Source organism: Numenius arquata, chromosome 7, assembly GCF_964106895.1.
Source record: "Numenius arquata chromosome 7, bNumArq3.hap1.1, whole genome shotgun sequence".
Taxonomy (NCBI): domain Eukaryota; kingdom Metazoa; phylum Chordata; class Aves; order Charadriiformes; family Scolopacidae; genus Numenius; species Numenius arquata.
The window spans coordinates 54,575,115-54,600,128 of NC_133582.1; the positions used below are offsets into that span (position 1 = coordinate 54,575,115).

Below are 25,014 nucleotides of genomic sequence, written 5' to 3' on the forward strand. Positions count from 1 at the left end.
ACTATATGCTTATAAACCAGAAATTAATAACCATGTGCAACTTTAGAAGACTTCTATAAAGTATCTTTAATGACTTGATTCATGCCATTTTAAAAACAGTAATTTTCAAGAATAAAATCAATACATTTGTTGTATTGACTTTGCTTTCCCATTCCTATTCCCATCTTCGCTAATGGTTTGGCATCCACAGTATGTACTGTCTGATGCCTGGGAAGATATATTGAAAATTAATCCCAAGTTTCCAACTTGCTAATTATAGTGCACAATTACTTTGGACTTCCCCCACCATTCCCCTACCTCAGTATAGTTAAAAAAAACAGTCTTTCTGTGAAAGCTCCCCAAAACGCCAAAGATGTCAATAGCAAAGTATTTCTTTAATCTCTATATATGGCCTAACTTTAAAAACTGATACGCAGTCATGCAAATGATGGAAGAAAAGTCACTGGAAGAGGGCAGCTATCATAATCTAGAGAGCTGTATAGCCTATCCCCATTCACCATGGGAATCTTTATTATACTGCTGTCCTTGGTCTTTTCCTGAGGAAAAATCTTCATTGCATCCCAGTAAGATTTCTGCAGGTAGGTATAACTGAGAAAAATTTTTGCCCATATTTCTCATGACCCAAGCTGCATTTACTCACCTTTATTAAATGAGGAATCTCTGCAACTGAGCTCAGTAAAGTGTTATTTAACGAGTGTCCTGGTTTTGGCTGGGAGAGTTAACTTTCTTCCTAGTAGCTGCGGTGTTTTGAATTTAGTACGAGAATAACATTGGTAACACATATTAGTTTAGTTTTGGCTAAGTAATGCTTATGTTAAGTCAAGGACTTTTTCAGCTTCCCATAGAAGCTGAGAAGTAGCATAGACAGGACAAGGTGGCCAAAGGAACATTCCAGGTGTCATGCTCAGTATAGAAACAGGGGTTGGCTTGGGGGGACAGAAATCCATGATTGCTGCTCAGGACAGGCTGGGCAATTGATCATCGGGTGGTGAGCAATGGTATTGCATCACTTATTCTGTATGTTCTATTACCACTATTACTATTTTCTCTTTCGTTACTGTTCTATGAAACTGTCTTTGTTTCAGCCCACAAGGTTTTTTTTCTCCCTCTTCTCCCTACCCTGCTCAGGGGTGGGCGTGGGGTGGGGGAGTGAATGGCTGCATGGTCCTAATTGCCAGCTGGTGTTAACATTTCTGGTTGTTGTGGTTTATCTTCATCAAATGCTTTAAGTTCTTTCAAATAACTGGATTGGGTCTATTTTTGACAAGGCCACACACAGAGTCCTTTTAAAGGAAGATGCCATATGATCTCAGCTAGGTAAGTGGATTCTCAAAACACATCCCCATCTCTTAAAACAGACAAGAAAATGGGCATGACAAAAATCCATGTTGTACAATGTGCTGTATATACAAATTGAAAGACTGCATCTCAGTTTTTTGTATTACTCAGTTTAACAAGATTCAGTAAAACATGGAAGCAAAGCACCAATAGCCATCTTTCCCCAAGTCCTTGAAGAACGTCTCAGCATCTCCTACAGGTCTTCAGGTCTCTAAAGTTTCTTCATTTGCCCCACAAGTGTCTACAACACAGATTAAACAACTTGTCACTGGGAAAGCACGGACTTTGGAGTTGGCTATCCACTTGTCTGTTTCAGTATTATATTCAAGAATGTGCCCTAATCGACCAACACCCTGAAAACCAGCCAGGACATAGACTATAGATCCCACAGCAGCACACTTCACTGTTACACCTTTCCATGGCATTGGAGACACCATCTTCCATTCATTCATCTTGATATCATAATATTCTACATTATCAAGGCCACCTACAAAGCAATGAAACAGATAACTGTTTATTACATTATACCGTATGGACTGAACTAGAGCATACAAATCCTTCATTAAAATCACTATTTTCAAGGTTTAGATTAAAACATAAACCTTAGAGTAAAAATAAAAACCACTTGAAAAAAGGCTACAGATTTCTAAACTAGCAGTTTACCCTTTTATAAATGCAGAAATAGAGAAAAGTAAACAGGAGACTGAAAAGTGAGATGTGTTGTAACAAATTTCACATTTCACGCTTTCTAGAGATTCTAACGTTACTTCATGAACAGAAGAACTAACAATGCTGAATTTCTTACGGATTTGTGACTAGTGACTAAACCACAGGAATCCACCTGAAACTTCCCTATAGTGAGGGCATTTATTCTAGAGGGGTCACCAGTGCCTTTACTTAAATTGCTCATTTACTGATAGAGGGTGTCTCTCTTCATTATGATATTAAAATCATTGAAGTTTAAAGGCCTAAGTCCCTTTGAAAAGGGCCAAGGGAATCAAAAGTTATTAGGGAAAAGTAGATTTTGTGACTAAGATTTGCGTTTTTTAGGAAACAGGCTAGTAATTATATTTCACAATATCTACAAACACCGTTATCCCTATTTAACAATTGTAATATGAGTCATGGAATTTTCACTTCCAGTCCTAAATTATTAAGACCTGAGAGACTAAGAAACCTTTATATAATGTTAAGAGGTACAAATATTTCACCCCAGCCATAACTTTTCCCCATCATATTCTATAGCCTGATTTATTGTTCTTGTTGTAATATAAACAGCAAAATAATACTTTAGCTTATTAGTTCAATAGTACACACTTCTAAAATGAGCATTCAGTGAATACACTAATACTTTGCAAAATGGCAGCTCTGGCTGTAACTGATTGGTAAGATGTTTGTGCAAAAATGCATCTACTGATGTTTTTGCATCAGAAATCAATCATGCTGGAAGAGTTTCAGTAGCTAATTAAAATAAAAGCTATATTCTAATATAGCATTACTCTGAAATAAAATATTCCAATTACCATAAATAGTGATTAATAAACCTGATAGCTGAGAATTTTCCATTTTGAAGAGCACTTCAGAAACCCTGTATAATTAAAATTCAATTCTCCTGGAAAATAAACTACCATTATTCTAGTTTTAAAGACAAGGAGATAGGCAGATCATAAGTTACCTGCCCATGACAATAAGTCATATTTCAAAACTAGGGCAGTCAAAAAAGTTCTCTTTCACCACTTTAAAATAGCTGACTAGCTTTAAGCCTTTAGACTGAAGTTCCTAAAATAGCGGCTACACCTTTACTCGTCTCTTAAAAGAATGCTAAAAATCTCTCAAATTACATAATGACTAACAAAAAAAACCCAAACAAATCTTTTCTCTGATGACTGGTTTAGCCATATTAACTATTGCAGAACTAGGCTACAGTATGGGTGCATATCTGAATTTGACAGTACTGTCATTAGTAAGAGAGTTTAAAAAAAATCAGATACAGTGAAGTAGGGAGGTGAACAATGATGTGATGACAACAGGACATGTTTTATGATACTGCTCAAAGTTTTTCAGCTGAACAGAGCAGAATAAATTCTTTGCAAAAGAAAAAAGGCCCCCCATGAAACCAGCTAGAGAATTAATAGAATTAAAGTACCTAAGCCATTCTGTCCACCCACAGCGAATATTTTGTCCTTTACGAACACCAGTCCGTGGTTCTTCCTGGCTTCAATCATTGGACATAGCTCCGTCCATCTGGGGAAAAAGAAAACCATACAAAACAGGAAAGCTCACTGTTGAGTTCACAGAAAATAAGTATAAAATATGTAAATAAAACCTAGCATTAGGAAAATTAAATATCACAGAATGGTAGGGGTTGAAAGGGACGTCCAGAGATCATCTAGTCCAACCCTCCCTGCCAAAGCAGGTCTGCAAATATGGAAATATGGAAGAAAGCTGCTTAAAACTGCCTTTTAAGTAAAACTACAAATAACTGGTTTATTACTGCTTAATTCAGTAAAATTCCTTACCACATACAATTCTTCCTACTGATCCATATTTCTGTTATTTACAGAGTGAGCAAAGCCACAAGTGACCAAAAATAATCAGAATTGATACAATTCTTACGTTTCAGTGGCTGGATCATAAACTTCACAGGAATTTAGGACTCTTCCAGAAACGTTGTTTCCCAAGCTTCCTCCGCATACGTAAATGAGACCATTCGCCTCTACCATTCCATGGCTGCATCGCTGAGTCAGCATGCTGGGCTTTGTGTGCCAGCTTTCTGTTCTCGTGTCATAGCATTCAAATAAATATAGTGCAGAATTTCCTTTAAAAAAAAAAATAGAAACCCACCAAAGTGGCATTAATTTTTATGGTTGCCTTTCAAGAGAAGAGTCTAACAGTAATTATCAAATTGATGCTTTATTTGTTAGCTGAAAAGGGAAAGCTGCTTTCCCATCTCCAAAAGCTGAAGTAACCAACTTGGGACTATTCAGAAAGTACGTACTTGTAACTCTTTTGAGTCTTTTATTTCAAAATATGCAAGTTTATAAAATTGCTATTTGTGTTTAAAAACAAAAACAAATTATGAGGATGAATTTTTTTTTAGGGGGGAATAAACACTGAACAGAGATGTACATAAATGACTGATTACATTGTCATCATCTCATGCTACTCTCACTACTTGGAAATATATTGAACTTCCAGCTGTGAAGATGAAACCAGCTTTGTAAGCTCAGTAGAGATTCACAAGTTTTTTTTTCTAAGCAATGTGACTTGCCCAGGTCCCAGAATACTTGTTGCCTTTGGAATTAGATAGATTGACTATGTCATAACATACTCCTGAATTATTAGCAACCACAAGGCAGCTACCCCTCGCCATTTTACTTTCTTCCTAGGGACTGGCAGATAACTTATTTTCTGGAAGTGCAAAGTCTGTGTACTCCTCCCTCAAGGGCCAGTAAAACTATTGCTGACATCAAAAGCAATTTTTCTAATGAAGACAGATGGGGGCTTAAAGACTTGTTTTCAGACAACTAGCTAAACAACCACCAAATCAGAGAAGGCTGGATATGACTTTCTCAGAAAAGAACAAGGATCCTTCTCTCCCCTTTGTTTCAATAGATAAATTCACCTAGAACAATTAAAGGTGCCTTCTTTTGTGCCTCTTTTTCCTTGACTTCCACTTCTAAAAATTAAGTGTGTCCCACTAGCAGCACTTGCTACCAGCTGGGGATTTGAACCCTCAAAACAGCGCTGTTTCCAGATCCAAAATACAGGAGCAGACTTTTAAAAACTGCGTGTTTGTTTACTCCTACTATGTAATTCTCAGTATCATGAAGAACTGTATAGAGTGGGACATATTTTTTTCTTGATGTAAATACACATCCTTATTGAAGTTGTAGTTCTGCTGTATTTCCCATGGATGAGAATTTCTGTCTTTAATATCTTTTTTAAAAAAAAAGGTTAAAGCTTCCATTTTTAGTATGCTGTCAGTGTTGTGTTAAGTATTTTTCCTGCACCAAAATATAGTGGAAGAATTTAGTATGTTTATCTTTCAAACTCTGCTAGCTATTGTGAATAAAACAGTACTCCCATCAATCCAAAAAGGGGAAAGTGAGCCCCGTTTTCTGTAACGGACTAGCACAGTAATTTGTTTTCCAAACTCCTCAACTAACGTAAAAAGCATGCAATTTTAAGATTTCTCTACAGCTAAATACATGGCAGCATTTTCACTAATTAATGGTTTCACACAATGGCCTGCTCCAAATTAGAAAATACTAGATTCAGGATAGACAGGCTTTTCCAAACAGTGTTCCCTGGATTCCAAAGAAAAAAGTACAAGTCAAACAACCTCCATTATTAATTTTTAGCTTTTACTATTCTGCCTTCAATAGTATTTATGGATAGCAAAGTGAAACCGTGAAGTAACGCAGGGATAGATTTAAAAGAAAACTCCTAAATTAAAGTTTCCATTACAACTGTATTAACTAATTACTATGTATCAGAAAATAAAATGTACAATCAAAGCTTGTATCATACTCCCTCAATGTACTGACATGTGGGAAACTTGGAAGATTTACGAGATTTTGTAGCATTACAAGTTTCCCAATGCAGCCTTAGTTAAGCCCATTTCAAGTCATGGGAAAGGTGCTATTTCACATTTACTACAGTAGGTGGCGGCTAGGAACCGTCTAACCTGCTGCTACATTAGACCTCAGCATTTTAGAGGTCAGATACATTACCTAGATGTCACAACTTCCCACTAAGTGGCTTATCAATGGTAAGCACCGATTAGGACCTTTTTTTCTCTGCTCACCTCCCTCTGCAGCAAGGCAGAACTCAAAAGGATCTACTAGAAAATTTCTCCTTGGCTCTAGGGTTTGAGGGTTCTTTTGCTTGTTTTGGTTTTTGTTTTTCTTTTTTTCCCCAGAACACAGGCTTTTTTAAAGCTCTACATGTTTTATGGATATAGCGTACCTACATTTCCACTTTGGGTTTGCTTCTGATGTACTGGGTTTAGAAAAAAAAAAAATTAAATGTTGGTATAACGTATAGCATAACTCACCCACAAGGTTTCTTGGCAAGAGAAAAAAAACCCACAACGGTTTTAATTTTTGTTACTATAAGGAATAGTAACGTCTAAAGAAGTATTTCTCTATCTACTGAAGCAAGCCAACAAAATGACAAACAGAAGATAACTTCTGTCATTTGACAGGAAAAATGGACAAATTCCTTTACAGAGGCAGGTATGACTTCACCACCAAAAGCAGTAGTTTCAAAAGCCTTTTTTCCCACCTTTTTTTTTTTTTCCTTAAAAAAACCCAAACTCATTAGGCCCAACATACATTGTATACAAGTAATACCATTGTCAAAATGCAGCTATTCTGGCCATACATCACAGAAAATTTTAAACCACAGTGAGTTCTGTGGATTTAGAAGCAAACCAAGAGCAGAGCGGGACTCCCGAAAGATATTTGCTTATCCCTAGTAACTACAACTCTTAAGAGCTGTAGTGTACTTTATGCTATAGTTAATGTAAATATTAATCATTTCAATCAGTGAAACCATTTTAAAAACACAACAGAAATAGATTGTTGGATTGTGGGGAGGATAAAATCCTAAATACGGGAAAATAAAATCATTAGGCTAACATGGCAACGTGCAAGTTCTTTTCAACAGTCATGCAAAAACAGAAAAGTTTCCAGGTATCTTTGTTTGTGCTTTTTTTTTTTCGGTTTGTTTTAAAGATTTTTAGTGTCTTACCCACTTCTGAACCACCAGATGTATAAATTTTGCCCTCAGCAGCACAGGCTGCAAGGCTATCTCGAGGTGTTGGAGGTCCTAGCTTGGAATACCAGCTATCCTTCACCACATTGTAGCAGTCCATTCGCTTTATAGGGAAGAGCTGGGAACCACCCAAAATATAAACTACGTTGTCCCAGAAGACACAAGCAGCATCCCTGCGCTTTTCAAAGGGACATCGGATGTCTGTCCAGCTGTAATCCTGCATTACAAAGAACAAGTAATGTCTAATAGATTATAACACTTACCTGCACAGCGAGTGTTTTTCAAACAGAGCTTTTCAGAGAGATTTAGATATGGTCAGTTTTAAAGTTCCTTTTCAAAACAAACATGAATACTGTTTATTGAAGAATATTCCTCAGGCGTACTCTTGAAAAATTCTCTTAGACACAGACATAGTTAGCTGCAATGAACCATGACATTATGAATTTCTGTTTCCTCATCTCCTGTGTGCACCCAGGATAGCTTCCCTGAAAAACAGATTATTTCCCTCCCGCCCCCAACAGAATTGACCTCCTGTTGCTATCATGTGAGAAACAATGCATGTGATCAATAAAGTAGGATCGCACTTTCTTTTATAGGAATGGAAAAAGACATCTTACATATAGTAACACATTCTTTCTAAAAAAAAATATAATACAGAATGTACCAAACAAAGGTGATGGAAAAAGGAGAAGATAATATCCAAATTGACAAGCAACTCAGTTAAAAAGCTCTGATACATACTTTATTACCATGACAACTAGAAGCTTATTTACAGAATTTACAAAACACAAATGATCTATAGCTATCCACAGTTGATAGCATGAGAAATAGGGAAATGCTCCGTCACAAATACTGGCAAGTCACGTTGCCTAGCAACTGATTTTGCATGGATTGGCAAAATCAATGAGTATCAGCTATGGGCAGTAACACTACCCAAAGCCTTAAGAACACCAAACTCAGCAACTGATGGCAGACCAGGATAGCATACAGCACAAGAAACACTTCTCGAGTAATAGCATCTCATATATTCCATGAGCACAGCTTGCATCCTATACTGAACAGGAAAGTACGGGACCTTAACTGTTATCTGTGCCACCCCAGGATGGTCTAGCTCAACCTGCTGAATGACCTTCATTGTAATGGTTCACACAAGACGTTACATCATTACATTTTCTTAGCAAGGACATACTTCAAACACCTTGGTCAATGAGGAAGAACAGCGACTCCTACATGGGGGTTCAAAGAAAGAGAGGCAGAGCATGTTATAGTCCAAAACATCTTACAATCTTTTCTTGTAGCATCCCCCATATCAAGAAGAGCTGGCAGGTGCATGTGGCCCTTTATGGTGAGAAACAGGTCCTCGGGCATCCTAGAAAGGAAAGCCATACTACAGCATGGCAAAATAAATAGCTGCATAAATCTTAAGAAAATGTCTTAGTGCACTGTGCAAGATCAACATATTTCCTAGCTTAAACTTTTGGCACTTTTACAAAAAAACCTGTTATTTCCCTTTACTCTTATAAAGGGCTGTGATCTGACCCACTTTACTGCTTCGGTTCATAGCTACTATTTAATCCATACCTTTATCAAATGAAAAGCCATAACCTGAGCATACTCAGCAGGAGGCAATTACGATCATTCTTTTGTAATGCTCCTCAGTGTGTCTGCACCACATAGAATTGATTTCAATTTATACATTTTACACATTTAAGAATTATGCACAAGAGTTGCTTTATGCCACAGTCAAGATCCACACAGCCCCGGGCAGTGGCAAGCCTCATTTTTGGGGGCTCAGTAGGGAAAGAAAGACCAAGATAGGTATACGGTGACACTTTCCCTGCTGATCTTTGTTTTCAACAAATTGTGATGCAGGACACCAGAGGCAGAAGCTATACCTTTGTATTTAATACTTTTGAAAGGCTTTCTTCTCTTTCATGAATATATTTAATCACTTATTAAAACTACATGAACTCCTAGCAGCCATAAGACCCTGTGACAAGAATGGCACATGTAATTATGGGCCATGTGAAAAAGTACCTCCTTCTGTTTAAGACTCTTCCCTCGTTTTCAGTTGGTACCTCCTCTTCCAAGTTTATCAGGGAAAACAGCAGACATGCCTAACATGGACAACCTCCCCACGAACAGCTTATTGATTACAGCTCTGAATCCTCATAAAAGGTATGCTGGTTCCCTTAATCACCAAGAAATAGCGTTGCCAGGCATCTATTACTTTTTACTTGCCATTGCTGGATTTTGCACTGTTAAAAAGTTAAAACTTCCAGCCATTTCTGGTCACTAGAAACAGAAATCTCAAAAGAATAAGCACATGGCTGCCTCAAAATCCCATGAAGTCCTATATACGTTTTTAGCAAGAATTCATAAAACAAAAGGTATTTTATTTCCAACTTGGGAAAAGAAAAAAAGAAGCAGCTTTTAAAAAATATTCTGTAGAAAATGCAACAAGAAAATGCTTCCCACCACCATTAATAGGATATCTAGGATTTCTAGTAGTATTCTGAAGACAAACATCTCTACTGAAAATAGTGCCAGATTGCTCCACAAGTTTTACGCCCATCTGCATCTATCCTGTTGCATCATTTTTCTTTCTTGATGAAATACATGCATCAATAGAAATATCAGTTACAGTGCAAAGACAACAAATATAGACAAATTAATACTGCTAACAGTCTCAACAAATAACACACAGTATCCAATCCATTCTTATTTTAAGAATCCTTTTTGACAACGAGAAAATAAAGATCAACATTAGAGATTAATTTTGCGTGCAAAGCAATTAGTGAAAATTCAAGTTTTTTGCACTAGCTTTATAGTGTTAAGAGTTATTAGAATTTGTATCATTTACAACTGAGAAAGTATTTTCAGGAAAAACATAACCTTTGTTTCAAACTGTTTCTTTAGCTGACGTGATTTTAATTAAATTTAATAATTTAATTAAATTCTTATAAGTGAAGGACTTCACAATCAGTTCAGACTGTGAACTGATCCATCAGTTCACAAACAAAATTTCAATTCTTTCCCAAGGTCCTAACCTTGCAAAAGTACACACACAATCTTGATTCTCTATTCTGTGACACTCCATGATCTTTTAATGAGGCTAATTAAAGTGAGTTAAACATGATATAGTCTTTGCAGCATTGGAGCCTTACACCCCACATTTATTTTGCATGCATTTGATGCTAATTCAACAGGGGTTCTGGATCCTTGGTTTGTTGCATTTAAGAAGCTACTGTCACAGGTAATTAAAGATCAAACTCAGATACTCAAGCAAAACATCCAGAAAAGGACCTTTAAATAGCTTAGAGTTGGAAATGAAGTAAGTGAAAGCTACTCAACAAGACATGACAGGCTAGCTAAGAATATCCACGAAAGCACGTAAGCACTAGGAAAAACATTCAAGGAAGACATGCTTGTTAGAATCACAATCTCCATTACCCACTTTTTTCTTTTTCCTTCCCTGCCCTCCCCACCCCCCCAGTTCCACATGCAAGGCCATAAAACTTGATCAAGAGGCAGTTCTGCAAAATTTCTTCCAAACTCAGTTCTTTTTTGTTACACCTGGACAAATAGTCTATGAAAAAAATAAGCTATTTTATCCTATGCTTTATGTAGACTTATACAGATACAACTTTTTGTCGACAGAACAGATTTCTTTGTAACATTATAGTTTAGGTCTGACTGGGGATCACTTAACTTCAATTGTAAGTCTTTGCCTGTTGCTTCCACTCAGCATGCACCGAGATTACTATTTTTCAAACAAGATTAAATTTTCAGAAAATACATGGTGACAACTAGGGGGCTTTATATTGGTTTATAAAGAGCGATGAAGCAGCAACCCCCATCTTTTGAGTTCTGACCACAATTGATGTTAGGCACTTAAGAAATTTAACCTACCAGTTAGGTTGTTAAAGAGACCACATGCATACTATGCTGATACAACCATTGCCAATCAATAACTGGGACAATAAGTCTCAAATCTAGTTTCCATCCTGCCTAAAATTAGCTTTGTTCCAAGATAAGTAACTGGAGATTAAGAGAAAGAAACTTTGATCTAATTTTCTTCTAATAAAAGGTCAGAGCATAGTGGGTGAATTACAACTTGTTAAAATGCCAAAACCAAGTTATCTGTTTGAAAAGGATGAATACCTTGATCAAAGGCTTCCCCAACTCAGACCTTGGAAAGGAGAGAATTATCTGCTATGTTCCCCTCACCTCCTCACCATGAGTTGGAGTACTTGCTTATATTACTTAAGAATGCATATGAAGGAAAAAGGTGGCCATTATTTAGGAATTTGGAATTCCCATTAAAAATACATATTAAATGTCTCTCAAACTAAGTCAGCAAAGCTGGTAGGTTTTTTTTTTCCCCAGACTTGAGCGGTGCTCAAAGAAGTCGGCTTCAATTTTATCTTACATAAGGGAATGTGATTGATGAGTTCAAAACACATCCCAAGGGCTCACTCATTCTGAATTAGATTTGACAGGGCTCACATTGTGTGTTATCTGTGTGAACTTTATAGTCAAAAGTGTTTGAAATTATAACAAGCATTTAATATGCTGAGTTAGAACCACCAGAACTTCTGCAACAAAATATTACATATATGTGATCTCATAACTTAAGAGAGCTCTGATGTTTATGTAGCAACTTTTTTCTGTATTACTGCACGTGCTTTCCTGGTAAAAGAGAGTATGAATAATCCTTCTGCATGCAGCCAATGTTTCTAGACCATCTAGTCTGCATTGCTGAAATATACACCATTCCTGTGGCCTGATTTTATTAAGGAAACACAGAAACAAGTTTCAAGCAAAGCTTGCTTGCTCTAAATTGGCGATCTCTAAGTTTTTTGCTGTAGAAACTGACTCTCTTCAATTTATGTAATACTTGGCTACCAATTTTTCTCCTTACGTACTCTTAAGAACACACAAAATTGTGAACCATTGGGATTTAGAAGTGGTCACATATTTATAATAAATGCACTGAAAAAACACCTTGCAGTCTAAAGCTGGGTTCTACACTAACATACAAGCCAATAATTTAACTTGTGCAAAAAAGAAATTGCTTTGAGTTATTCTCTGAACACATACGTGCATGCACATGCATACAGACTTCCACATATTCCTAATTGCTTGATGTTTCGGTGACTTTTTATTTATTTCCAGCTGTGGGATGCACATACCAATCAATTCTCAACTCTGATGGATTTATCAGAACTCCATATCTAATACTGCCAATAATCAAACACATAATCATTGTATTCAAAATGAAACACTACATCTAAGTACACAGTTTTGAAAATACCTGATTAGCCGTATTCTTCCAACTGTATACCCAAGAGGCAAGGAATACATCCTTCCTAATACCGTTTTGTAGATCATTATGTCTTCGTTAATATCATCAGCAAATAAAACGTGTCAGATTACAAACAGTGAATCTTAATGCATTCTGAGGTAACGATTACCTTTGGATTAAAATATCTGCAGGACTGGGGCTGTGAGCCTCCAAACAAAGCAATGCGGTAATCATGTTTTTTTCTTCTTGGCCGCGTACCTTCCACTAACTCTTCTCTGTCTTCTGGGGAAAGTAGATGGTATCGCATCCCACCTGGAAGGAAGACAACAACTCTTGCAAAACCAGTGTAGGTCATACATGGAAAGGGATGGTTCACAGGCAGGGATTGGGGAAAGAGGGGAGGGGAAAGGGGGAAACCTAGTTTCTACATTACACCTATACATCTTTGCTTTAAAAGAATGCACAGCAGCACATGAGGATGAGAGCACGCATCCAGGTTTACGCCTTATTTCAAATTGCCTGCCCCATGTGAAAACAAGACATGAATATGGACTCATGTTATACACCAATTTATTTATCAGCTTATTTAGCCAATATTAACAAGGAACTAAATTTGTTGCATTGAAACAGGCAAAAGGAAGCAAACCTTACATGATAAAATTTCACAAATGGTGTCTAAAAACAAAAGTGAAGCTTGTTCCCTATCTCATCTGCACCTTGAGAACGCAACTTGTCTGTAGGCTCAAGTCAGTATACCTTAGAGATGAAAATAGTACAACGTATGGTTAACATTCTAATCTGCTTAGGGAAGACTTGTAATATTCAAAATGTTTAAATACAATATTTCTTTTATTAATTCACATATGAACAATACTGAAGTTACTAGTCTGTCCCAAAGGCACACTAACACTTCCAATTACCCTAACAACTCATTGACAAAATCTTCATTCCATTACTCATCATGGAGTTCATGTTATTTGCTAGGAGGAAAGAAATGAAAGTCACACTTTGTTACATAAGATGGGTTTTATTTACGTGACAATCTGCTAATCCAACTTCAACTAAACACAGAATCCTAGAGGGAACACAGTCAGATGAATTCAATGTGAAAATGTTGTCAGAGCATTTTAAAGCAAACAATTTTCAAAAATTCCACAGCATTTTTTTTAATTATACAGAACATTAAAGATTTTAGCTAGAGGTCAACTTACTGATCACCATTTTAAGGCATTCTGGGTTATCCTGAATAAGTGGTTCAGCCTGAACTGTTTTACTTAAGAAGTTCTTTGATATAAGAGGAAATCGGACTTTAGCAAGAATATCAACCATGTACGGCTGGCGATTTGGCTCATCGTACTTCAGCCATCTGACTGCTGCATCGTAAACCTTTAACAAGAGAGAAGGAAAGAAAAGCATGAGGTACATCACCAGACAATAGGACAAATAACAAAACCTTAATGCTCCAAACTGATTCTTTTGCCTGTTGGAGGTTAACTTCGACTAACAGTTTAGTAAGTGAGGATCCATCACCATCTTCCAAAAAAAAAAAAAAAAAAAGAAAAACAACAAACCACAAACCAACAAAACCCAACAACAACCAACCACCCCAGAACAAAACAATCAAACACCAAAGACGACAATGCTCAGACATGAAATAAAACAAATGCACAACCACAGAATGAAATCCATCTACAAAATTAAAAAAAAAAACCCACACTACTTCTGCTATTTAACCTTTTTTTTTTTTCCTTCTTCACTTTTTCTCCAAGTGCGAAGCATAAATCTGCAATTCACATTAATGTGGGTAACCCCTGTACCAGGTTAAGACTAATATGCTTCATGTTGCACGTTACAAAGACAGGTAATACTTCCCCAGAAATGCTGAAATAGCTTCTACTTGATACAGTCTCCTGAGCTGACAAACTGCTTCTGTTACCAAATCGTAGTGTTGGAGATCCAAATATACTGCTATTGCTGTGTCTTAGAAGACCATTTAATTTAAAGTTTTTAGCTGCAGACTGCTGTAAATTTACCATTCAGAGAGCCTCCTCTCTATCGCCTCTTTACAGGAAAAGATAATGGGTTTTCTTACGGGGCAGGGAACAGGCAAGGTAACAAGGAAATCTGCTCTATTTATGATTGTCCTCTGGGTCAGGAAGGAATGAAATAAAAATCCAATATTAACTCTGTACTAAGATACTTCAGTGTTCCTCTCAGACATAGCAAGCTTATCTACTATGCTGCCACTTCAGAGTCAGCACTAACGTCCTTATGTGTGATAACACAGTCAATACCCACTCCTGTGGCTGAAACCAATCACAGTGGTCAGCGGTGAGTGACTGAGATATAATGTCAGAAGATATTTAATGGCAGAATTAAAAAGTTATTCAGAAGGACTGCTAAATCACCTCAGCTATAATCCTGCAAAATTACTAGTGAACAAGGGACAGTAAAGAAAGAAAAAATATTTAACGCTCAGTGCCATCAACTAAGAAAATTAAACAGAATGATTGCGACAGGGGTATTGTATCCCTTCCTCAATAGAAACATTACTTGCAAAATAAGACATCTAGTAATTAAAGCTACCTTCCTTTTTTTTGCTAAACATAAATATGCTTTACAGCAATATAAAAGTTAGAGTGCAATGTAAGCTTTCTAGCAGTATTCCCGTGAAATAAGATTCCTTTAGTATCACTGGCAAACTTCTGCAGGTTCATCTGCACACTGCCACTTTCCTAAAGGAATTTTAGTGATGCCATGCTGCCTACACAAGATTTCTACCACTGCTGCCCAGTGGTAGAAAAAAAAGCATGCCATCCGACCTTACCAATAGAACTTCAAGAATGTAAATTCCAAAGTGTCATTCTGGCTGCAGGCTAAACAACACTTCCAGCTTTGAGGATGTTACTGTGACCTGAACTCTTCCCAGCACATGGCAAGAATGTTGAACTACGACATATTTATAACTCATATTTATACTTATAACTAGCCAACTATCATAGTCTAGTCACCTGATATTATCCCCCACTCTTAGTAATTCTTATTTTCATTGAAGCTTTTTACTGCAAGAGATACATCGAAGAAAACACATTAATCATCTCTTTGGGCTGCAGTGCAGACACATGTATACCCTTCCTATTTTCCTGCAGTGGGAAGAACAAGCTGGCAAACAAGCATTCAGGGCTCTCCCATAAGCTGAATCAAGCTTTCTGAATGGGACAGCTGTGAACGTAGTTTCTACCACAGGTTAGAACTTTTGAGTGAAACTTCAGGCTCCTTTCAGCCACCTGAACTTTTTTGTGTCCACTCCCTAAATAAGGGCCTTCCATTAACCCATCACCGTCAATGCATCTAGCTTTTGATGTTTTGTTCATCTTGCTTCCAAGTCCCTCCGTTCCCCAAGCTTAACGTGTGTATGCATACGTTTCCATCAGAAGAAATTCTGAAATAGGCTGAGACTGTAACTCAGGTAGAGACATACAGCCATTAAGCTGCAGTTTGCTTACCACTTTGAAGTAGTTCACCTTCACCGATAGCACGTGAACCCCAACCTAGGAGCAACTGCTATAATGCATCAAACTTAATTCAGCTCACGTACTGTGGAATCAGAAGCCCTATAGCTATCTCCATGAAGCAAACTGTTTCGCTTACTCCCTTTATGACTTCTTTCTTCCTAGTTTGCTGCAACAACACGTAATAACCACCACACTTGAAATGTGGATATTCATTAATATTTGGTTTTGACCAAGCCAGGATGTATCTTTTATCCTATACTTTAGCAAGCATGACGTGCATCATATTCTGTAGGAACATCAGAAGTAAATTACTTTAAACCAGTTCTTTATTAAAAAAAAAAAAAAAGATAGTGAAGTTCAATGCTCTTAGCTGGTAGGAAACATGGATCTCACCTGGTCTTCTGCCCTCACTGTCAACGTATCTTGGTTCAAGAGATGCGTCACACGCTTAACATCAAGCTGAAGAAACTCATCTGTCTTGTAAACTTCAGTGAAATGCTGATGGATAAAATCATCTGCAGTGGCTTTCAGTTCTGGACAGTCTAGGCATTCCGCTAAAACACTTATACCTAAGAAGGAAAAAAATAAAAAACCACCTTCCAAACTTGAACTGCAATTACCTTTAATATATTAAAATAGAATAAAATTACTGTCATTTCAGTGCTACTTGCAGCCCCAATTTAATCCTTATTACCATGCTTTGTTTTTCTCTAAAACACAAGCTGTCATAACTCATCTGCAACTCAGTTCAAACTAAGGTAAGTACAAGCTGCTGATCCCTATCCCTACTGAACTAATTGGAGAGTCAGACCTGCAAGCACTTGCTGTATTAACTATCTCTGCAGCACTATTTCCTCACTGCTTCTTTCCTCTTTACGAAGCAGACAACTGTACCTTAACCAGGTTGAGCCATATCCCAATAACAAAGTCTAACAAGAACAGCTTGAGAAACTGGATCCAGGTTTTAGAACCTCCCCTGACCTGCTTATGCAGCAGCAGTCACCAACCAAGCCAAATTTCCTTCAAGAGTCACAGTGAACTGGGACTTTTCTGTACAGGTAGCAGAGTCAGCTGCAGACCAACACAAAAAAAAGAGTCAAGGTGATGCTGCTGCAAGGGCAGGTTGGCATAAAGGTATAAATAGCAACTGGTACTGAGAAGCACTGTTTTCAATCTTCCCATTAGAAAGCAGATAAGCATAGAGCTTTTCAGCAGCAACTGTTGCTCATCATGCTAAGTCTTCCTCCTCCTTCTATGGGAGAGATGGCAAGTGGGGTAGAAGCAACTCACCAGCCCCTGGGCTGCAACGGGCCTGAGCTGCACGAAGTAGTGAAATGCAAACTAGAAAGATAAAATCCAAGTGTATGACCTCTTAACAAAATTTCAAGAGATTCAGAATAAGCCATGGTTTCTTTCAATAGACGTTTTTTAAAATGAATTGTGGATTGCCTATAAGTCTGTACAGAACACATTTCAACTTGTAAACAATGCCTTGAGGAAAAATTTGATTTAATCTTTGCCTCCCCTTTTTGCTATAAATTAGCAATAAAGTATGCAAGTGTTAGAGACCATAATTAATTTTCTAGTTAATAAAAACCACAGAGGAGGTAATATGACAAGCATAAGTGGCATTTTCCTTAGAAAGTAGTGTCTTTCTTCCAGCAGTTGTTTCAGAGCCCCAGCTGAACTGCACCGAAGTGTCAGCTGAATCATTATAATTCAGATACTCTGCAAAAACATTTCTATTGATATTATAAATATTTATACCGTGATTGAGATGTTACTAGGAAAACTACATGACAAGCATCAATAAGAAACCTTATAAACAAGTTTATCTTTAATATCTGGTTAAATAAAGTGCACCAAATCTTAAGCGTGAAAAAGCATTTAGTTCTACTTGTTGTTTACCTTTTCTGTAACACTGAGTTCACATTAGGGCTACAGAACATATTAAATATCAAATCTTCCCAAATGACATTCATGGATTTCGGTCAAAATGAAGAGCAACCAAAAGCAAAATAAGCTAAGTTTATGCTGTTCACACTTTTATATGCTACTTTGCTACTTTTGTAGAAATTACAACTGTCAAATTCTGTCCCCAAGGACAGTAACAGCTGACAGCTCCACCTCACTAAACAGCTGAGGTTCTGTTTAAGAACCTCAAGAAGCTTTAGGGTGCTGCCAAGCTGGGGTGAGACCTAGCACAGTCAGTGGACCCTGATACTGGCAAGACATCTGCCAGATTGTTTTGTCTATGGCAAGGGACAACAGTTCAGATTCACAGTACAATTATTTTTATGTGCCTGGATTTAGCCAAGTATTACTGTCTTTTAGATAATACTACCTATTTTTCAGGAACAGCAAAGTTAAAAAATAAACAGTAAATTTAAAGTCTGCATTTCTCTTACCAAGACAATTGGAAGCATCAACTTGTTCTTTTAAAAAGTCCACACACATTTTTTTCACAGGTTCAATTTGGTATTGGTTTGCTGCATCTAGTAAGGACTGGACATTATTGCTGTTAACTGAGATTCTGCAAAAAAGAAGGTGTAAAATTAGCGCCACTAAAATTACCTACTTTGTTGTTGTAAAAAAAGCAACTTACACCAATTCATATAAATGGCAAAATTACTTCCATTTGCCCAAGAATCTTTCACACACAGTCTGAAAACACAACCTCCCTTTATGATCTTTCCAAATTGCTTTCATTTGCTCTACTGAGGAAGGGCAAAGAGTAAACAATCCTGGATTGTGAAAAATAAACCTGTAACCCAGGCCCTCTCTGCAGTACCCTGCTATCGCTTTGGCTTGTGTGATTAGCCACTTTCACAAAACAGAGAATGAACAGAACCTTCGTTCTGCCACTCTCCCACTCCCAAACAGGCATCAGCAAAAATCTCTCTGAACTCATTGTCAAGACCACTCTCCGGCTGATTTGCCCAGAGTGCACAAGCAGAACAACCAGTTTGGCAGCACTTCAAGAGAAGGTACAGAGCCCCCAGACAAGGGCTTGGGCATCAGGGGAGGCAACCATATAGCTGGGGTGCTGACACTGGCTGTCTCTCACCACTGATGGAGCATACAACAAGATTCCTCTCAAAGAAAGGAGAAAGCCTTCCTAAGGACAGTTAATCCCGTTAGTAAAAGATGAAAGGCCTGCCATCCATGGGTCATGAGAGCTGATTAAGAAGTACTGTTTACAATCCTAGTCATCTGCACAAGCTCTGTTTAAAAAAAAATAAAATAAAAAGAACACACAGACAACCTGAGATAGAAGGGAAATGCTGTTCACAGAATAGTTACCACCCTGCCTGTCCTGAGATGAAGGTATAACTCCTGGAAATAGTTCTGTGCAATAGCTACCATGGCCATAAAGAGAAACCCTACTGATATCTATAAGGGCCCGAATTTCAGAACAATGGGAAATATCATTTGACTCCAACAGTGAAGTCAAGAGCTTGAAGTGCTCTGAATTGCTTTCTGGAGACAACTACCACTCTCTTTAGTCTGTCGGGCTTCTCACTGATTAAATAAAAAGGAAAAGGGAAGAAGGACGGAAGGTCTAGTCACATCAGGCTTTAAACAAAGTAAAGAGTCGTAATGGTAACAAAACTGATGAATCATAAAAGCATTATTTTAAGATTTTGTCATTTACAATTGGCAGACTTCCTAGAAAAAGTGTCAGCTTTAAATAACAAAACTACCTTGCAGTATAAGCAAACTCCACGAGCTGTTCAATAATGTCGGGTTCTGCGTCTTTTAGCTCCACTTCAAAGGACTTTGATTCAAGCATATTTGCTGCAAATAGATTAAGAGACAAACTACATGAATAAGCCACTCTAGTTATTGAACATTTTGCAAACAGGAGAAAATAAAATGATTACACAAAATGGGGACCTGCTAAAACCCACACACAGTTGATTGCTGTTTTCCCAGGATTACTAATGCGAATCAGGAAAGAAAGGAGGCAGTGGGACAAACAAGGTAACTGGTGTGTGCGCATGCTTGTATTACATACATTATGATAAACTGCGTTAAATAGAAAAGGTCACAGATGCTGTTGGCTGCAGTGCAGACTGCCAAGCTAGCATTACCAAAAACAGGGAGCACACGCTGCACTGTCAAAAGCTATTTCCACATTCAAACTGATAACAATAGAGACAGCTGCGAGCTCCCCACCTCCACACACAGCGCTGTAAGGTTGCACACAGGCGGTTACAAGCTGACCATTGGAAGTCACCGTTATTTTACTTCTACTCAACTTTAACGTGTGTTTCATAGCACAGTAATTTTACAATTCATGGGCACGGCACACAAAAGTGAGATAGATACTACATAATTGAATGTGCAAAGTTAGCAAAATGTAAGAGTGTTTACACTTCTAAAAGTCTGTTTTATATGTGGAAGTGCCTAATGGTGAGAAGCAATGCGGCAGATTCTGTCATGAGGGTAAGAATTCCCAATTTTCACGTTAAGGGAGGGAGACCAACCCTAATACAGTGTATGGGCCCCAATTAATAAGTGAGCTTAAATATGAAGTAACACTTGATGAAAAGAGAATTAAAAAGAAAATGAGGGGAAGGTGAACGTAAGGAGGTGAATGTAAGGAGGACACAAAATGAGGAAATCTTCACATACTTATCCCTGAAAGTATCCCTAAAATTAATCACTCTCATAAAATAAACAGCTTGTCAGCCACAAGTCTAACAAGATGTCATCACAAAAGATTATAATCAATCAATTTTGAAGAGACTTACTAGTAAACATCAAGTTAAAAAAGTGACTGGCTGAAGCAAGCACAACACGGTGAGCTGGGATCTTTCTTTCTTGAACCATAAGAATCACATCACATAGAGTTTTCTAAATCAGAGAAAAAAACAGACAAACAAAAAACCACAAAGATCAATATTTTCAAAATTTTTTCAAAATATATCTTAAAACAGCTTATGGAACTTCATTGCTTTTCTTATTCCACACAACTCAAGAGTATTATGTAATGAAAAGATTTTCTGGAAGTCCAAGTTAAGTTCAGTAACCTAGAGAACTAGCAAAGCTCAGTTTACCCATGAACTTGTACCTTAAGGATGGTCACAAATAACATGTGAACTCTGAAGTTTTTCCTGTGGCATTTACATCAGCCTCCAATAACATAGGCTCTGCAGCATCTAGCAGGGGCTGCACTTACATTACACTCTTTTCATCCACCAGTGGCTCTCTTTTCCACTCAGTCGCTCCCTTTCAAAAAAACTCATAGGAACCTCATATCTGAAGATGGCCATCATATTGCCCAACCGGAGTGAAAGTGATGAACAAGTTCAAAGCATTCAATGGAACGTTTTTAAGAAACGTATCCCCAAAATGCCACTTCTATGGAAAGGTTTCACTGATCACATCTGATGACCAACTAACTAATTTCCAGACATAAAAAAAAAAATAAATATTATTTCTTATTTGTTTGCTTATAACTAAGCAAACAAATTGTTGCTCTAACTGCTTATATTTGTATCTAAGCAGTTAGTTTCTCCCCTACATGTGAACTGTCATGCACTGGAAGGAGAAAGGAAAGTGACAATACTGAAAAAAGTTGTCAGGAGACATGAGAGGAGAGTAAAGGATTGGGGTAAAAATACAAAATTTGAATAGATTCTCAAATGGCATCTTTTCTAAGAACATACTGACCGAAATAAATGCTCTCCATACTACAGCTAATTATAACATCCTCTTTATTAAGAAAGAGAAACTGAGCAGCACTGCTTCCTAAAAACAGGAATTAATTTTCGGCTATTACCTTAAGTTCATGGAACTACTTTCAGAAACAGCTACCTACACCCACCCCTATACTAACCCCAGAAAAGAGCACTTCTACGGTGGGAAATCTACACTTAGAACAGCGTGAGAATGTTTTCAACATACAGACATTATCATCTAGGGCACACCTAACAAGGATATCCATATATGCAGCCCCTTCAAATAAATCTGTGGCTTAAATTCTTGAAGGAAAGGACACTCAGAAGCATGCGTTGGACAAAATAACTCATAATTTTTTTTTAAAATGTTTTAATTAGAAGTTAGATGAGGGGGTAACATACAGCTTGTCTTATACATCTGTAACTTTAAACCATTTAGGATTGAAACAACAAAATAAGAGAACTTTCAATACAAGTTTCAGAGGAAATCTTTTAAAGCTAAAATTCCTAACACATCTGGTTCAAAACAAGCATCAGAAACCAGCAGTACAAGACACCATAAAATCCTGTGGCCAAGCTTTGCTAAGACTTGCAACTGTCACTCAAACTCCATGCTGAATTTCTAAGATACATTTAGTGCCTTAGCTCAGCATTTGAAGCTCCCGGGATACTCTAAGGCCTCTCTGGGTGTGGGAAGAAATATCTGTCAACCAAAACAGACCATGCTTTAAATTTCTTTCCCTAGGATGTTTCTGGGTGTGACTGTTCCATTTCAACTAACGTTATTCTGAGGATTTCTGTGCTTCTTTCCAAAAGGACCCATTGGTGTCTCTGAGTCGCCTGAATGAGGCAACAGATGACTGGTGTTACACCAACCAAAAGACACACCCGAGCGTGAGCTTGCATCAGGGCGCTTCATCTTCCAAATAACAGGTTCGGCAACACCTCGCAACTCTGTCCCAGCTTCGTTCTCAATTACTTCACTCTTGGCTGATCTCCACTCAGCTGCAAAGTTGCAACAAAGGATTTATGCACATGCTGTCAAATAGCTCTGTACAACTCACAGGGACGTGGGCCACCTCACGTTGGGAGAGGAGCAAGGAGTCCTCCATGCACTAAACATACTTGTCCCCAACATCTTACCAGTACCAAGCGCAGGTATGTCCATAGTCTCTACTCTAAACTCCCACGCTCATGGAGGCTGCCTTTAGATCCCAGTTCACACAAAAAGCAGCCTCTTTAAAATTAGCTGTACTTGCCAATCGACCCATTTTCCTACAGCATTAAACTCGCGCAGATAAATAGCTACCGCTCCACATGCATGTGGCTATTTCCATCACAGGAAATTTTTAACTCATGTTATATTTAGGTTTTATAACCACAGCATAGTTCCTGGCTTAGCAAAATACAAGAAGAAAGAGCTGCCTATAAATCTTCTTAAACTAGCACAAATAACCAGCTGAACTAGTACATTTTCCTCTGGCTCCTCCAGACTTCCTAATTTTATCCTATATAATCACACCTCCTCCTGCCCCCTCCCAGTAATACTTAACCTTCTCTTACAAACAACTCCTAAAAGAAGCATAAGTGTCATGAGCTATGCAAGAACTTCTGGAGCAGTCAAGCACTGGGTGGGATAAGAGAAGCCACCCAGATTAGAAGTGGTCAGAAGTTTCCAGGAATCTCTGATAGCAGCAAAATTCAGAGTTGCACCTCTCTGGGCATAACAGATTTTGACATTTGAATTGGAAGTACACAGATTTCACAGCACTTAATCCTGGTCCTCTCCCTCCCTGTTCAGAATAACTTGTAACTAGGTGAAAGCCGGCACTCTACTGAAAAACGAGGTTCTAACACAGAACAACAACGTGGTGCCACATTCTGGAGCGGTGACACGGCAAAGCACTGCAATTTCCCTGTGCTAGGGGCTGCACAGACACCTAAGGGAAGACAGTATTTCCTCTACCTACTTACAAACAGATGCCAGCATCCGGCATCCTCTTGTCAACCATGACAGGGGTATGAGCTAAACAGCAGTGAACCCTGCTACACCTTGGAATGCATTTACCCAAGTAGAACAGAAACAAAGCCTGCATTGAAAAAGTAGATCATAGGCTTTAAGGTCTCAACTCTGCTACCCAAAGTCATTGAAACCAATTTGGTTTTTCATACCCAGGAGCTTAGTTGCATGAAATAGTTGATGCAGACAACACAACTGCCTGTGTATTAGTGAGAGAGGAACAGGGCTGGAGCGCTGGAGAAAAGCAGAATCAAGGCTCCAATATCACTTGTGAAGCCAGGACCCAGATCACCAATGAACACAGCATTAAAAGCTGGACTGAGCCTTTGGCAAGACTCACGCCGGGAGACAAGCAGCTGAACCCTAGAAGATAAAACACACAACAGTGCCAAGTACGAAGCCCCCAGGTGTTCCTGACCAGCTGGCTTCAGAGGCGGCTTTAACTCTGGCTCCACATCATTGTTTTTAAATGAACTATAGTACCACAATCAAGCCAGCTCCTCCTCTGAAGAGAAAGGTTCCTTCATATGCAAGGAGTTACATGGATTATTTTTCTGCTCTTGTACCAGGAGTTTAATCAGCATTTCTTTCAGTTTGCACAGCTCAGCTGAAATACACTTGCACGGTTATAATTTTGGTTACGTGAAACAGAAGTGTCATCTTTAATAACCATTAGACTATTGAATAAGGAAGCTGATCAGCCCCAAAGGTCCAAATTTGTGAAGATGAGGCCACCGGCCCCCTTCACCGCCACTGGCTTCTTCACGAGATGGCCAGAGGCGCTCGGTAGGAAGCACAAGAAACGTGACCGGTGGAAACAAACCACGGCTGCAGCCACCCCTCTCCCCCCGCTGGGGCGCCGCTGTGGAGATGCCGCTCACGGGGGCGGACAGTCCGTTCCTCGGGAGAGGAGCTCCCGGTTAAAACGCCCCAGCCCCGTCCCCACCTTTTTGCTCCCCTGGAGTCTCCGTTCGCAAAGGGCCCCGCCAATGCTCCAGCCACCAGCCACGGCCGAGCCTCTGCCCCACCGCAGGCCGGAGGCTACCGGGGGGTGGGCAGCAGACGCGGGCCGTACCTGCTTGCGCATGGTGTTCATCACCCCCATGAAGCTCGCCAGCAGCTTCGCCTCCTCGCGGGCGGCCAGCTTCTTCTCCGTCTTCTTCTTGCTGCTCTTCTCCGACCCGGGGGCGGCCATGCTCCCTCACCGGCGGGCCCGCCACCCCCGCCGGGACACACGCCACGCCCGCCAGCTGCCGGGCGGCGACCACCGCTTCCCGACGCCCGGCACCGGGCGAGCAGAGGGGCTGGCGGGGCCCGCCCCAGCCGCACGGCCCACACCGGAGCAACTCTCACCGCGGCGGAAGC

General features: G+C 38.9%; 1 protein-coding gene across 2 annotated transcripts; it reads right to left on the reverse strand.

Annotated features, from left to right (window-relative positions):
• Positions 1–44: 44 nt before the first annotated feature.
• KLHL7 (kelch like family member 7) lies at positions 45–25,014 on the reverse strand. 2 transcript variants are annotated; one of them, XM_074150276.1, is made up of 11 exons: positions 24,725–25,014; positions 20,700–20,802; positions 19,647–19,740; positions 18,351–18,475; positions 16,336–16,511; positions 13,639–13,813; positions 12,597–12,739; positions 7,096–7,336; positions 3,955–4,156; positions 3,485–3,582; positions 45–1,825 (listed from the first exon to the last, which is right to left on the reverse strand). In XM_074150276.1, the coding sequence occupies exons 1-11, from the start codon at positions 24,842–24,844 to the stop codon at positions 1,542–1,544; spliced, it is 1,761 nt and encodes a 586-aa protein (XP_074006377.1). In that variant the 5' UTR covers positions 24,845–25,014; the 3' UTR covers positions 45–1,541. The 2 variants fall into 2 exon arrangements, with proteins under 2 accessions (XP_074006377.1, XP_074006378.1); XM_074150277.1 differs by lacking the exon at positions 20,700–20,802.

Bases quoted from the DNA above. Each gene is read 5' to 3' on its own strand.
- KLHL7 (XM_074150276.1), bottom strand. From the start codon at position 24,844: ATGGCCGCCCCCGGGTCGGAGAAGAGCAGCAAGAAGAAGACGGAGAAG. The intron at 20,803-24,724 runs GTACGGCCCGCG...TCTCTGATTTAG, and splicing joins TGAACACCATGCGCAAGCAG to AAAACTCTATGTGATGTGAT. The intron at 4,157-7,095 runs GTAAGACACTAA...TTTTTTTTAAAG, and splicing joins ATCTGGTGGTTCAGAAGTGG to GAAATTCTGCACTATATTTA.